The sequence below is a fragment of the Merops nubicus genome, unplaced genomic scaffold (assembly GCF_000691845.1).
Source record: "Merops nubicus isolate BGI_N331 unplaced genomic scaffold, ASM69184v1 scaffold5324, whole genome shotgun sequence".
Lineage (NCBI taxonomy): Eukaryota > Metazoa > Chordata > Aves > Coraciiformes > Meropidae > Merops > Merops nubicus.
Window position 1 is genome coordinate 2518 of NW_008603523.1, and position 15942 is coordinate 18459.

Genomic DNA, 15942 nt, shown 5'->3' on the forward strand with positions numbered 1-15942 from the left:
ACAATAGTTGTCCTTACTATAAATAGCTGAAAAATGCACTTAACTAGGCAAGAATAGTGCTCCGTGGAGAGGCAGAGCAGCAGTGTGGCAGGGAGGATGGTTCTGGGAGGGAAGTGGCATTTCCTGCCCCTAATTTATTCAGTCAACAGGCAGAAGGACAATAATTATTTTAGATAAGATTTATTCTTTGGAACTTCACCGCATATATTTGCCCAAAGCTGCCCTGAGGATTTAATTGGGCTGAGCTGGCTCGTTACAGCTGAATTACTTATGCTTGAACTGATATCCTCTTTACTGATTTATTCATAGGTTAAACCCACAACGAATGAAGAACAAAAACATTATTAATTTAAACTCACATTAAATAAAATTGCTATCTCAAGACATTAGGGGGTTTTTGGTTCCTATTTTGAAGTGAAGAATGTGCCATCTAGATTATTTCCTTAGGCTGTGTATGACCCTAAACTACAAACATACAAAACATAATGAATTTTACTAAATAATACTAGTAAGGAGAGAAACCAGATACAGATATTAGTCTTGTTTCTCCATATAAGAATGTACACAAGAGACATCTTAGCTGTTTTCAGCTAAGCAGCACTTTGGCCAGCTCAGAAAAGCAACCACACACAGTAGTTGAGTATTTGTCATCACTGTCAAGATCCATTGTCCGTGCCTTTCCTCATGAAATAACTTTTCAATGGGTTTACTGACACATGGAAAGAGAAAAAAAGACCAATCATGTAATTGCTGTCTGTTTTACACTCTCTCTTCAAGTAAAAACAAACACACACACAAGCCCCTTGAATTGGAATTCTTATACTAGAACTCTGAATTACATAAGAAAAAAACAAACTAACCACCCCATCTCTTCATCACAAAAATGTTCCTGTAGAAGAAAGCTTGGTAGAGAATTTCTTTATAGGAAGTGGCAGCACATTAATTATTTCAGGCCACCAAGAACAATGCTGCCCTGATGTGAGTGTGAGACTCAAACATCCTTCTACAGTGCACCTTGTGTGATGGTTTTCACCCTAGACTGGAACTCCAAGAGACCTGACAATTACCACGTGTTCAAGAGCATCAGATTAAGCAATCTGGGGACAAAGAGGATTCTAGTGAGTTAACAGTTCTCTGACCTCGTTTTTACAGTACCAATGTGACTGGAATCATCTCATATGCATTGCTTGTAGACCTCCAGAAAAAGCTTAAAGAATACATCAAGTGCAGCTATGTGGCAAAAGGAATGAGGAGATGTACAGTATCAAAGAGCTACCAAATAAAGAGCTTCCCTTCTTAGTGGCAGGAGACAGGAAGCAGACTCATCTGTTTCTTAACTATTTTAACCTCAAAAATTAGCAGTTTCCTTTCCCATGCTATGGCAGAGCCAGGAACCTTCAGCAGAATTTCAAGATATTCACCTTAGTGGCAGATAAACCAACACTCAAAGGGCATTTATTTCATACCACTAGTCACTTCTGATAAAGGAAAGAGCTTTCTGCAGTGTGAGGTCTGTTCTTGAGTTCATGCAAACATTCTCAAACACTGAATTTCTGGTTTGCAGACACAAGTCAGGTAGAACAGAACGTTAAAGCACATGAAGCTCCCCTAGTCCACAGAGGTTCCTGCCACCTCCTTTTAGCACTAACATTCTCACAGCTGTGATGGTGAAATGAAGAGATACTGTTTGGAGGGAGAGCTGTAACCTTTAAGCAATTCAGAAGCCATAACCACACCAGAGAGAAAGGCAGCCCTGTGTCCACAGACAACCACCCTCCTCCTCCAGCCACACCAGCTGCCTCTCAAGATGTTGCTCCCACTCTTAAGCTCTGTTTCTGTTAAAGCATGAAGTTGTCATCTGAGTACACTTCAAAAAAACTATTAAGCCCTATGTGGATTTTTAAAGCACACAGTGTTGTGCATTCTTTGGTTTCCCAGCCCCAGACCCTCCACAAACTTACTTCTAATAGCAGCAGTGTCTCTTGTTCTGTCCATTCTCTTCCAGCACTTGCACCTTTACTCTACAAAAGACAGGAAAAACAAAGTGAAATACAGGTTTCTTTGCACAAAACTTTTGTAAAGAAAACTTCAAGGAGACAAGGGGAAGAATCTTATTTAATCCACTCCAACTTTTCACAGCCTTCCTACTCACAGCTCACCAAGCCCTGGCTACCTCGTACCGTGGGTCAGATCACACCATTTACTTACACAGCTCTGGCACACAGGCAAGGAGGCTCACAGAGTTTCTGGGGAATCTGAGGGTTACAGATCCCACCTTCCCAACCTATCTAGGAGAACCTCCCGCTCCTCTTTGATTCCAAGCTAAAGCAAATTGATTTGTTGGCCTTTTCTCCTGGCTCACAACTCATTTTGCTTGCATATACAGCAAACAGAAAAGAGGATCTTCCCAAATGTCAAAAACCCACAGGAGTGCTGATGGCAATCTGGTCAGCTTGGCTTTGGCCAAGAAAATGAAGCCAAGAACAGAGCAATTTACACCACAGCTTGCAGCAGAGGAGAGCAGCAGGGAAGAGACACAAGGGAACACACCCAAGCCAGAGCTGAAGGAGGCTGCAGTCCCTCCAGGAGCTGGTACCACTCGTTCTGGTACTCCTGGGATTCTCCCAGCTTAAAGGGCACCTCTCTCAACCCAACAGGGTTCATGTCAGCATAACTTCAGCCCCCACCAAACCTCTGCTTCCAGGCAGCCAGGCTGGGCTGTGTAAGATTCATGCTGGTCCAAAAAGAAGCCCACCTAGAAGTTCATCAGTAACTCGGTAAGAAACTGATAAATCTTTGCAGACACAGTAATTAAGCAAGTTAATCTGCAGGTTCAGCAATCACTGGCCCCATGGGCTGCTGCTCCCAAATCTGTATCTCAGGCTTAACTCCTGAGATTTTCTAAGAGTTCCAAAACTTGTGGTGAAAACCTCCCCTAATTAACTTCCTCTAGTAAACTTTCTTAATTACAGACACCTTAATCCATTACATGTCAAATAAAGAGAAAAGCAGCTTGTCACCTGCTTAGGAAAGAACATTATCTAGATTGATGTCTCTGTGCAACACCACAGCAGAAGGAAAAGGATTTTAGAAGTAAATCCATCCTATCTGAAGATGCATTTCAAACAGATCATTAACCCGAAGAGAACGTTCACCAAAGTGAGTCATCCAGCAGCTGATCAGTCCTCTGGTAAGAACAGCCAAAAAAGCAATTGCCATGCACCAAACAAAAGGAAATCAGCTTCTGCAAACAAATCTGCTCCAGTTCTTTGCTTGTAAATAGAACAAGAGTCTAGAACCAGTGAAAGATCTGTGAATTGGGTGAGTATTTGTACCTCTATTATAACTGAGCCAATCAGGTAAAATACACAATGACATAACAAGACTTCAGGGTTTGAAGACTGACAGTATTGACTAGTTTGAGATAGCTACAGGTCTTTATTTCTACAAAATCCAACCTCCAGCACAACCATGCATCTTAGGACCCTACACTGAGACAGAAGAAATCTAGAAGAGGAACATAAGAGCAGCATAAGTTGTCTCAATGTCATCTCGTGGAGGACACCTGAGGAAGAAAGCTGAATAGAAGGCACAGGGGGAACCAAAATCCCAACATACTTCATAGAGTCATAGAATGGTTTGGGTTGGAAGTGACCTTTAAAGGTCATTCAGTCCAACCCCCCTGCAGCGAGCAGGGACATCTGCAGCCACACCACTTGCCTTGGCTAAAGTCTTCTTGGAGTAAATGTCCGTGCGAAGGCCGAAGTTCTGCAGATCAGTGGGCTTCTCTTTGTTTTTCTCAGGAAAGCTCAGCATCTGCTGAGCAGCAGGAACCTGCAAAGAAGTGTTATGAGAGAGGTGAGAGGGGCACTAGACCCCTCCCCAGCTTCATTGCCCTTCTCTGGGCACTCCAGCCCCTCAAGATCCTTTTTGGGAGTGAGGGCCCCAAAACTGACCCCAGGATTTGAGGTGCAGCCTCAGGAAAGGAATGTTCCATTAAATAGTGCACGAGTTACCCCGTGGGCATGTGACCTGGCCCTGGCTAGAGCTCAGGCAGGCACAGGCTGGTGTGACCCCAGGGCTCACCTGGGGAGTGCGGATGTGGAGAGGCATCAGCCCTGAGGGGGTGTCAGCCAGCACGTTGAAGTGAGGAGTAGGAGGAGGACCCATGGCCATGGGACGGCTTTCTGGATCCACCTGGTAGTTGATGAGACCCCACTGCTCCAGGAAAGCATGAACTCTGTGGAACAGTGTGACAAATTAAGCTCTGAAGAACTAAAGCCTTGCTTATGCTTGATGCTGCAGAGACAGCAAAGGAGGAGGCTTAAACAGATCTAGAATTTTCTATATTCCTTCCCAAACAGCAATACCAATCACACAGCAGGAGTCTGTGCACACTTGAGTGCACTTCAGCACGTTGCATAACCAAACATGATGGTTTTGGTTACAGATAACAGGAATTCATTTAATTTATCCTTAATTGAGGATGAAGGCAAAGCAAAGCTGGGGCTGCGTGCATGGAACCGTTTGCAGACAGTGTCTGGATCCTGAGGGCTGCACAGCCACTGATCTGCTTCCCTCAGCTATCTGTAGCTCCTCACCAAATCAACATCCAGCAAGTTCTATACTTCTGGCAAACACAAAACTGACAAAACTGAGATGCAGAACTGGAATTGCTGAAAAAAACCCTCCACATTCACACTAAACAGCAGAACCTAAATGATCACAAGTTAAGATTGAAACTCCATGGGCATGGCTAGAAACAACAGCATAAAACAGTGTGGTAACCATGAAGAGGGGGGAGCTGTCTGCCCCTCAGCACCTCGGGGGCCACTGCCCACGCCTAGGCTGTCCTGCAAAAAACACTCCCACTTCTGACACAGCTCCAATCTCTCACTGTCAAAGCCCAGGCAGTGGCTGCAAGACCTGTGGCCTTTACCTCATGACAGCACACACGTCCCCAGTGAGATTCCTCCTGCAGGCAGTGCTGGTCAAGTACTCCTGAGGGTTCAGGCGGTAGGTGTCGATCATGAAGTTGCGGTACGCCAGGTATCTGCAGGACATGGACACGTTCCTCATGCACACTGATGGCTAACACAGCTTAGAGTGTGGCTTAGGATTCACCTTTCCCAACACCTCTATAACTGCCCAGCAAAGAGCAACGGGTAATTTTTATTAGTGAAATTTAATAACAGAATAATTAAGGTTGGAAAAGACCTCTAAGATCAAGTTCAACCATCAACCCAACACTCCTGTGACCACTAAACCATGTTCTGAAGTAAGACTTTAAGAATTGGTATCAAAAGTAGCAGGTAAGTAGGGTTTATAACAAATATCTACACACTGAACATGCCCCATCTCTTCCAGATTGTTTCATTCTGGATTTCCTCTGCATTTGGATCAGGAGCACATCAAGCCATGCTTAAAATTACAAAGCAACAAATATTTGTGAGCAAACAAAGCTACAGGATTAAGCAACTCCAACCTTGACTACTTTGAAAATAGCAACCAAAAGCAGCAGGATTCAGTCTGGCACCACATGTCAGCAGGTAAAAGACAAGACAGCTCCTCCAGCACTAGTAATGCAGAGAGGAGAGTGAGCAGCAGCTCCACTGGGCCTTGGCTGCAGCTCTGCTGCAAACACGGGACACAGGCAAAGCTCAGGGATGTCCACGTGGTCATAGCTTCTGTTTCTAAAAGGTGGACATTGCATCTGTGGTGGAAACAAAAATGCATCCCTGCCCCACTCCAAATCACACTCTGACTACAGCTGTAGCCTGGCCACTAACCAAATAACCAACAAGACCACCAGCTGCAGAAAAACTGACTGGATCTGGTGTCCACCTGGAAACAGGCTAAATACTGAACCTAGAAGAAAATAACTGTGCAGAAAACCAGGAGTACACTGAACAGAACACTGCTGTTCTTATGGGTGGGTTTATTTAATGCATAAAAACATCAGTAAGGAAAGGTGAGGGAAGAGCAAGATGGAGACAAGATCTTTGAGAAGCAGAGGGCAAGAACCCAGAAGCCAGCACAGCTCTGCCCACTCAGGGAGCTGGGAACAGCTAAAGCAGGAGGGACCCCTTGAGATTCTTATAGTTCAGTGCACAAGAGTTCAAGTATGCAACGTTTGGGGTTCACAGAATCATGGGAGGTTTTGGATTGGAAGTGACCTTTCAAGGTCATCCAGTCCAGCCCCTGCAGGGACAGGGACATCTGCAGCTAGAGCAGGGTGCTCAGAGCCCCCCCAACCTCCCCTGGGATGGTGCCAGGGATGGGGCAGTGACCACCTCTCTGGGCAGCCTGGGCCAGGGGCTCACCAGCCCCAGTGTCCAAAATTTCTCCCTTCTCTCTAGTCTAAATCTCACTCTTTGAGTTTCAAACCATCCCTCCCTGTCCTGTCCCAACAGGCCCTGCTCAAAAGTCTCTCCCCAGCTTTCTGAAAGGCTCCTTTAAGCACAGAAAGGCCCCAAGGGGGTCTCCCCAGCTGGAGCCTTCTCCTCTCAGCTGCCCCAGCCCAACTCTCTCCTGCTGGGCTCCCAGCAGAGGGGTTCCCCCCTCGGGGCATTGCTGGGGCTCCTCTGGCCCCGCTCCAGCAGCTCCCTGGCTCTGCTGTGCTGAGGACTCCAGAGCTGGACAATCCTCCAGATGAGGTCTTCAGCCTGTTTCCTACACTGCAGACATTGCTTCACACACTTCCTCAGTACTTTCAGGAATTTTCTGGAATGTACTAATGCTCCCTAACACAAACTGTTCAGAACAAAATAAACAACCATAGAATTATTGCTCTATAGGGGGAACAACCCCAATGTGCCAAACAGATGTGAGTCCCCTGCACCAAGACGTGCTCAAACCAGAGTGATCTAAGCAGAGTTCTGCCTCTGGAAGATTCAAGATGGAGATGTCTCATATGCAGTGTGCAAAAACAGCTGGTAACCAAAAATATCAATGGTGCAGAGATGGAACAGCAAAGCCTTCCAAGGGCAAGGCATCAGCAGACAGATGCTGCAAGTACACAGCCCTGCCAAGACCCCACATCTTCATTCTGATCAAATCATCTGTGAAAGTCGCTGGGACAAGGTGTTGGGCTCCTCTGTGCTGAATGTGGGGTAGGCAGAAAGGGAGCTTCTTCCACAGAGGAACATTCAGGAACATCTGGGAATGCTCCTGGGGAGAACTGGATTCCCACTTGCTCAAGAACAGGTACTTTAAGTGATCTCAGCTGCAAGAATTAATTCAGTATTTATTAGTTAAGGCCACATTATTAGGTGAAGAGAGAAGCCTTAGACAGAAACACCCCTAAAGTTTATCCTGAAGGGAGTCGGTTTTTGACAATGACATGACCCATCAGCTAAAACTTGTCAACAAAGAGAAACAGAAGTCAACTAGTATTTAGTTAAAATCCCTTTCAAGACAGAAACAACCCCCCAGGCACTACTGTCACAAGAATGAACCTGTGTGAGCTTTTCAAACAGTATTTTCTTTGGCCTGAAAATTCAGCTGGAGGCAAGACATCTCCATTCAGAAGGATGCTTCTACTTTATTTAAAAAGAAAACACAAAGCCTAGACCACATGCTACTCCTACAGTAACTAAATGGCAACAAAAATACATCTGTAGGAATACATCAGGATTAGGAGGAGCTCACTCATCAGCAATAACCAGCAGCAGCTCACAGACAGGCATCAGGAGACCTGATGTTTTGATGTCTACTGAAGGAGGAAGGATGACATGTGATGGCCACATCAATGGCAAATACAGAAGAGAAGCATTCTTCCACAATTCCATCTGTTTGCAGTCCTAGAAACCTCAGAACAAAACTACACTGACTAGTAAAACTGAGGGAACAGAGTTAGTGTGAAATACACTTTGGATCAAGCACACCTTGGAGTCACTATGATGCAGCCACAGACATGCAGAGAGGCTGCAAGTAAAGACTACAGACTGACCATCACCCAGGGTGCCAGGGACCTCAGGAGGTCTCTAAGCCAATTTCCTACACAAACCATGGTCAGCACTTAATTCTGACCAGGTTGCTTAGGGCTTTGTCCAGCCAGGCCTGAAAGACTCCACGGAAGAACATTCCCAGCTTTCCAGGGCCCCATCTCAGTGCTTCACCTTCTGAGTTAAAATTTCATTTATAAAAGGATAGAACTCACTGGTTTTCAGTTTGATCTATTTTTCTCCTGTCACAAACCTCAGTGATGAGCCTGGCCCCATCACTTCAGGTCACATCTGAATTCATCAAGCTGGAAGCTCTTTTATCTTGCTGCACTCTGAGGCTTATAGTCACATATTTTACTTACATTTCTGGAGTCTTGGATTTGTTTTTTCCATTGAAGAATTCAGGAAGAGCACGACGTTCAATCACATGAATACTGTAACAAAACCAAAATTCAGATGTCAAATACTGAACCTTGGAGGACTCTGAACACCTTCAAACTACTATTTTGAGGGGGAACATTTCTAGCAAGGGTTATTTTATTTAGGACCCTTTGAAATTTGCTCGTTTGATTGCATAAGCAAAGGTGCAAGAAAAAAGGATCTCAAAATTCAGTCCTGAGCAAAGGAAGCCTTGCACCCACTGCTGCCCTAGCTCTGAAGAGCACTGAGCAGCCCCTTTTCAGCTGTGCCTCCAGGACTTGGGCTTTCCAACAGAAGCCTCTTTGTTCTCCAGCCCAGTTAGTATGAACATTCAGCAAAGACCCAATACCTTGAAGAAGCCAAGATTTAATGGAACATACTGAGAAGATCTAAGTAGGTGCTTTGAGTCCAGCTCTGAAGCTGGATCTACAGTCATCAGTGCTCCCAGGTCAGGTAGGAGACTGGCTTCAGGAACACAGCAAGTACCTCCTTGGTCAGTTGGGGAAAATAAACTCCTAATTATGGCTATGTGAAGCAACTAAACACTGTCTGAAAAATAACTCTTCCCTTCTGCACTCTAAGGAAAAAATACAGAGGAAAAATCAACCACCTGTAGAAGAGCAGAACTGAGGACACATGAGATGCTATGTATCACAAAAACTAAGGTAAAGAGCACAGAAAATTCAGCTTCAGGCATTTGACAGAGAATTTCTTTTCCTTCCACAGCTGCTCCAGGTGAAGTATTTCAGTTCAAACATTCTTTCATTAGAATCTTCCACTCTGCAGCTACCACCAGCCTGACAACACCAATAGCACTGCAGGAACTTAGGAAATCACATTCTCATGTTTCCTAAATAAAGGATGGGAGGAAGTGATATTTATTTCAACATAAATGAGAAAATTTGGTCCTTAAAAGTTTTAATCACAGGGTGACTGCAGCTGTGGAGTTCTACCAGCAACAGATGAACAGCATCATTTTGTGTTATCCACATGACATGATCTGTAGGAGGGTCTTCACTGCCAAGTGGAATTATAACAAGTAAAAAACCAGAGTATATAGAACCTGATTAATCACATAATTTTTCTTTTCTAACACCTTAACACACAAATTCTTTGCTGGACCTAAGATTTAACCCATCTTTTACTAAGTAAGGAAACAATAAAGCTTCCCTTTTATAAAAAAAAGTGCCAGAAATTGTGGGCTCCTTTGAGTAACTTAAGACAGAAACTTGCAGAACAGCACATGCTTTATGCAAGTCAAAACCTGGAGAACTACAATGGTCATTTAAGAATTGTTACTTTTAGAGGAAACACAGAAAAATACATTCTTTACACATCTTCCTTCCTCCCATACGTTCAGCTTTTAACCTACCATGCCACTGTCCCTGTAAGCTGCCATCACTTACTTTCATAGGAGAATAATGTGAAGATTAATCAATAAACCACTCAGATTTTAGTCACAAATTATCTAGTTCAGCAATGAAATTTCCCAGAGCATAAGAGATTACACTGAAACTGAACTGAGCATTAAATAAAATTTATCTTTTTACTAGAAAATTAATATTAGCAAGGACTACTCTAACCCAGCAGTCCAGAAAACACTGAGAAGTAGATCAGAATTTTCTTCAGCTTGCTTTACATTACTTGTGAACAGAGACACTGAGGAAGTATTTGTAATTTGGGGGGCTGCAGACAGTGGTTGGTTGGTTTTTACCCATGAAGCACCTGACAGACAACAAATGACAGCCCTTCCAGACAACTGACTCTTCCTCAGTCTGCTTCCAAAGCAATTTTTCTTTTTAAAAAGTACTACTTAAAGAGTTGGACTTGCAGAGGGCCTTTAATTCCCAATCATTTCTCTTTCCAGACCATAAAAGTCTGAGTATACAGAGAATATGGGGTTACTATAGGGAGTTGTATGGTCACAGCACACCACAAACCTCTGGCTCCAGGGAGTATTCCAGAATGAAGGAAGCATCCTCCTGGTATAACCAGTGACTTGTCCTCAAAGGCAAGATTTGAAGCAAAATTAAAAGCCACCAGCTTTCAGAAATAGATATAAACATAGAAAGATCACACAAGGACAAGAGAAGCTGGGAAGAGTAAGGAATTATTCTGCCATGGAAGGGAAAAAGAAAGAAAAAGCAAAGCAAAAACTGCTGAGAAGGCAAGAGTGAAGATCTGTGCTGTTGGAAATTCCCTTCCTCTTTCCCCAGCCCTGAAAACTGCCAGAAGTCAGCTCAGAAAGATTTTTAAAGGGAAAAGATTTACCCGTGTATGGGAACTAGACCTAAACCAAAGTTACCTCCATCACTCAACTTGATTTATGAGAAACCCACCAAAACTCCAAGTCTCCCCCCAGTTCCCAATCACTTCCTTACCAGTTGTAGTCAAACCACGATGCATAGCTTGGGATAATGATGTGGTTGGTTTGTTCTGTGACATTATCTTCCCCTGGATCGATGGAGCGACTCTGATCACCTTTGTTGGGATCTTCATCCTCCTGTGTCACAGAGGGAACCCCGTGGTTAGCTGGTTGTTAGAAACACACCTGACAACTCTCAGTCTGCACCACGTGGGTCCAAAATGAGCCCTTTCCAATCTGTGCAGATTAAACTTCTCCTGACTCAGTCTCTGCCCTCTGCAGCTACTGCCACTGGGCAGGTTTCTGATACCCCCCAAGGGGGGCTGTGCTTTATGCCACTCTTCCCCCATTAACCTTCTCACTCCTCAGAAGAGCATTAAAGGACATCAGATTCATCACTTTCAGTTTCACCAGGGGACACTTGTCAGCAGTGATAGCTTCATGTTTGCCAAACTGTCCCACGACACTAAATTCTTGCCTGGATAAACTCCCTCTGATCAATCTTACAGCTGGTCTTGGATCTCTCTCTCTTGGGGAGTAGAGACATTAAGTTCCACTTGTAACTCCACGTGTCCCTGCATCTGCTTCCACTCAGAGGGTGAGCAGACCTGTGAGTTTGCTCACACAGGGCTGTCAGGACACCAGTGAGCAAGGTTTTATAAGGTTCCCAAGGAGAGGAGAAGTCTTTGGTCATTCTCTGTCGCTTCACAACAGAAGCCTCTTGTGAGCATGAGGTATTCTGCAACCCCAGTTCCAGTACACATCCAGTTTGTGATCCACAATGATGAAGGGAAGGGCACAGAGGTAGTGTAAGTGGGTCAGGACATGGTACAAATGGCACAAGAAACCCCCTGGTGCCATGTGGAGAGCCTGCAGGCAGCTCACCATTAAAGGGTTTTCTTCACCTGAGTTACTAACCCAGACTCATTTCAGAGAAACAGAACAGCCTGTTAAAAATAACTGTCCCTAAAGCAAGGTCTGTGAGTCACTGGTATCAATGATATATCTTTTTCTGGACTAAATTTCCCCAAAAGACTACAAGGTATCATTCTAAATATATTTAGTGATCTGACAACAGCCATTCAGAAAAGTCCTTCCTGTCATCATTCCTTCAACATCCAACACCCTTCTCCTCTCAACATGCATTCACAAAAGAGTAACAGACCATGACCCCCCAAACCCACTGTGTAGTGCAGGACATAAAAGGCAAAGCTCCTCCAATCTAACATGGAACAAATACTAATGCTGCAGAGTCCTCCAGTGCCAGGCCACTCACAGAACCCCAGCAAAGCTCCTCCAACCTAACATGGAACAAATACTAATGTTGCTGCAGAGTCTTCCAGTGCCAGGCCACTCACAGAACCCCAGTGTAAAAGGCAAAGCTCCTCCAATCTAACATGGAACAAATACTAATGCTGCAGAGTCCTCCAGTGCCAGGCCACTCACAGAACCCCAGCGTGGTGGGGTTGGAAGGGACCTCTGGAGATCACCTCGTCCAAACCCCTTGCTCCAGATAAGCTGTTAAAAATAGTGCCTGGCACACCAACAATGCAACCCAAACTACACTGGCAACTCTGTTATAATGGCCAGGAAGACTATGCAGGGTTTAAATTTAGTTGTGAAACTCAGAGAAAAAGCAGAACCTTTGAAAAGTCTTGTGTCTGAAAATATGCTGCTTTGAAAAGATTTTGCAGCTGTCTCCTCATTCTCATTTATAATACTTGGAAATACAAAATAATCTCACAGCACTTGTAGAATTTTTACAATAGCTGAACAAATTCATAACTAATTTGATCTTCTGGATCACTTGAGAAATATTATAGGCTAAGAGTTACTGAAAATGAGATTAAAATCTTGACAGGACAAGGGGGGATGTTTTTACAGAAGAGGACATATTCAGACCAGATAATAAGGAAGAAATGTCTGACACTGAGGGTGCTGAGCCCCTGGCCCAGGCTGCCCAGAGAGGTGGTTGCTGCCCCATCCCTGGAACCATCCCAGGGGAGGTTGGGGGGGCTCTGAGCACCCTGCTCTAGCTGCAGATGTCCCTGTCCCTGCAGGGGCTGGACTGGATGACCTTGAAAGGTCCCTTCCCACCCAAACCAGGCCACGATTCTGTGACCCCATTTCTATCCAATTTAGTAAGAAATGGCTGCTGTTACCTTTCCTCCAGTTGCCACTGTCTCCTCATCCTGTTCATCTGAAAGGCAGAAGCATGGAGAATTACACTCATGTGAGGAGTCTGATTGCTCACAAGCCTTTCTAGCAGTGCAACTGCTTAATTGGAATGAATCCTTTATTTGTTTTGGGAGGGAAGTGAGAAGGAAAGCAAAGTAGACCACACATCATTAAGGCAATCCCACCCTTTTGCAGGCAGTGAGCTTCCCAGACAAGGGAACAGAAAGGAATACAGAGGAAGGACAATTAGAACTTTTCCACATTTAGGAATCTTTATCTAATTACCACCTTTCCCAGAGCCCTAGATGTATCCTTGTGTAACAGGCTGTGGGACACCACTTTATCTCTCTTACACCAAAGCTTGGGGAACCTGTGATTCATCTTGATTCCCACTAACAACAGGAAAATTCTACCAGAAAGAACCTACATATCTTAGCAAGATAATCTAAAAAAGGATGCCTACATGGGAAGAGCCTTTCCAGTGAAAAGAGTCAATACGTTTCAAGTTGAATACATAAAATACAGACTTCAGTACAAGCCTGAATTAGAGATTCCACTTAAAAATTAAGATTTAAAAACATGCATTCCATTGGCTTGCAAGACTGTAGCCTGTAGGGAAGGGGCTGCTGGAGGGGGCTGGGTGTTTCTTTTACCAAGGTCTGCCACTGTTCCTCCTTTCACAGGCGTGTTCTCACTGTCCTTCTTTGGGTTCACTACAAAAGTAAGCAAGATTGGAACTCTGATGAGTAACCACTGGCCAAGATACAATTACCAAAGTCCAGCATGCTTCTACTGTCTTATCAATACCCAGTTTTGTTGGTTGTGTCTTTGCAGTTCAGAAGAGTTCATCTGTGCGGGTGGAGTACAAGGGAGCATTTGTTTGATTTCCCTGTAATCCCACATCTGAACACAAAGCAGCTTCTATTCCTGCAGTTAGCAGACCCAGCCCCACACTGCTCCCACCTGTACAACACGGAACAGTTCCTAGGTGCAAGTCCACACCAGGCAGAAACCAAATCGTGAGGCACCCGGGAGGATGTGGGGCCAAGGACCTGACAGAAGGAATTATTTCTCTGACTTATCTTTACTTTACAGGTATTGCACAGATCAACACTCCTCTGCAAAGGATTAAGAACTGAAAGCACTTGGCACGTTGCTGGAGCTTCCACTCATTTAGCAGGCTTATCTTAGCACACAATTATTTCCCTCCAGAGAACCCCACCCCCCAAAATGTGAACTGTGTAATGGGTGACAGCAATCCTGCAACAGGTGAAACCAAACACTGAAGTAGATTTTTGTAAATGTATTTCAAAAAGTCAAAAGAAGGTGAATCTGCTGCCCTTCCATAGCTGTCACATTCAAATTCCTGACTAGAGGAACTTAGATGGGCACAGATCCCCATGGACACCAAGTACTGCAAAGGTTTGACAAAATACACAGATTTTTTCAGTGCAATTGAAGCAATTGTTTCAACACTGAAAGAATGCAGTCTGTGCATATTTTACCATTTTTGGGAAGTACCACTTCTTCTATATTAGGTACTGGGGTGGGATCCTCCATGTCCTTTGTAAGATCTTCTTGCTCATCCTCTTCTTTCTGCCCTCTCCTTTTCCCATATAAGGCTGCTTGTCTAAAACAGATCACACACAAATTCTCTGCCAGCTGAAGCCACAGATGTTCTCACCCTGACATTGTTCTTCAGATACAGGGATTAAAGGACTGAGTTAAAACTCTCCTGAGAACATGAGGGGGGTAGGGAGTGGTGCTGGGGGAGCTAATGGAAAACATCCTCTGCATACTAGTACAACAAAGCAAGTTTTAAGTCTTTTCTACTGTTTCAAGACTGGAGACCTCCACTGCACATCACTCTTGAATCCACCCCAAAATGTCTCCAGCATGTTGGCAGCACTCAGAGATTCAAGGGAGCAGCAATTCACTTACAGTTGTCCTTTTCAAAAGTTCCACTAAGGGCAGATGATGGTTCAGGGGAGACCTTCTGGCTCTGCACAGCTCCTGACAGGAGCCTGGAGCCAGGGGGGGGGTCAGGCTCTGCTCCCAAGGGACAAGGGACAGGACAAGAGGAAAGGGCGTCAAGTTGACCCAGGGGAGGTTGAGGTTGGCCCTGAGGAACAATTTCTTCCCCTGGAGGCCTGCCCAGGGCAGTGGTGGAGTCCCCACCCCTGGAGGGGTTCCCAAGCTGTGGAGATGTGGGGTGAGGGACACGGGGCAGTGGGGACCTGGCAGTGCTGGGGTGATGGTTGCACTCCAGGAGCTTAAAGGTCTTTTCCAACTTAAACAGCTCTATGATAAATTTCCAGTTCTGTCTTACTAGAGCCCAACAGACTAATAACTACCTGAATAATCAGTTCAAAAACCCCAGTAAATAAGCTTTTATCTGGATATAATATTGGCCTTCCATGCATTTTCTTAAAAGACCAAACCAGGCCTGGGAAAAACCCTGATCTGTAGGGCACAAATGCTGCTCTGTTCAAGCTGCATGTGAGAAGTGGACTTTATCTGGCTATGCAGACAAAACCTCCAGGCAAGAAAGTGAAAGGTGACAAATCTCCCAATCAGTGCTTCTTCAAGAAATTTCACCTCAAATTCCAGGAGCTGGACACTCACCCTTTCTTCCCTGTCTTTTTTCTTGACTCCACAGGAGTGGGGGGTGGGGAAGGAGAATGTTTTCTCTTCCTGGTGCTTGCTGCTGCCTTCCTGTCCCTCCGCTCCGGGCTGCGCACAGGCTGGCAGGGAAGGGAAGGAGTTAGCTCATCCCAGAAACTACAGCCACTGGAATGCTGTGGCTACACTCTGCCTCAACACAACCTACCCAGGGAAGCTAAAAGCAACAGTATCACAACATACACCACATCCACCTCCAGAATACTCCCCTTTATCAATGTGAAAACCCCTCAAGATTTTCTACAGCCACCACCTGGATGCTGCAAAGGCTACACACATAAAACAGAGCAAGATTCAAACACTCAGGACTTGGTTTAATTTTCTTCTGACATGGCTGTGTTATCATAGGCA

At 44.8% G+C, this 15942-nt stretch overlaps 1 protein-coding gene across 1 annotated transcript in view; it reads right to left on the reverse strand.

The window, feature by feature from the left end:
* Positions 1-1961: 1961 nt before the first annotated feature.
* Positions 1962-15942, reverse strand: part of LOC103771396 (SWI/SNF complex subunit SMARCC1) — a gene marked incomplete at both ends in the record, with an annotated part of 30930 nt that continues 16949 nt past the window's right edge. Inside the window, 10 exons of the mRNA XM_008938692.1 lie at positions 1962-2021; positions 3721-3834; positions 4087-4240; positions 4940-5053; positions 8309-8380; positions 10748-10869; positions 12894-12931; positions 13563-13622; positions 14415-14539; positions 15535-15653. Coding sequence (XP_008936940.1) covers positions 1962-2021; positions 3721-3834; positions 4087-4240; positions 4940-5053; positions 8309-8380; positions 10748-10869; positions 12894-12931; positions 13563-13622; positions 14415-14539; positions 15535-15653 — 978 coding nt within the window. The remainder of the gene's footprint in view (positions 2022-3720; positions 3835-4086; positions 4241-4939; positions 5054-8308; positions 8381-10747; positions 10870-12893; positions 12932-13562; positions 13623-14414; positions 14540-15534; positions 15654-15942) is intronic.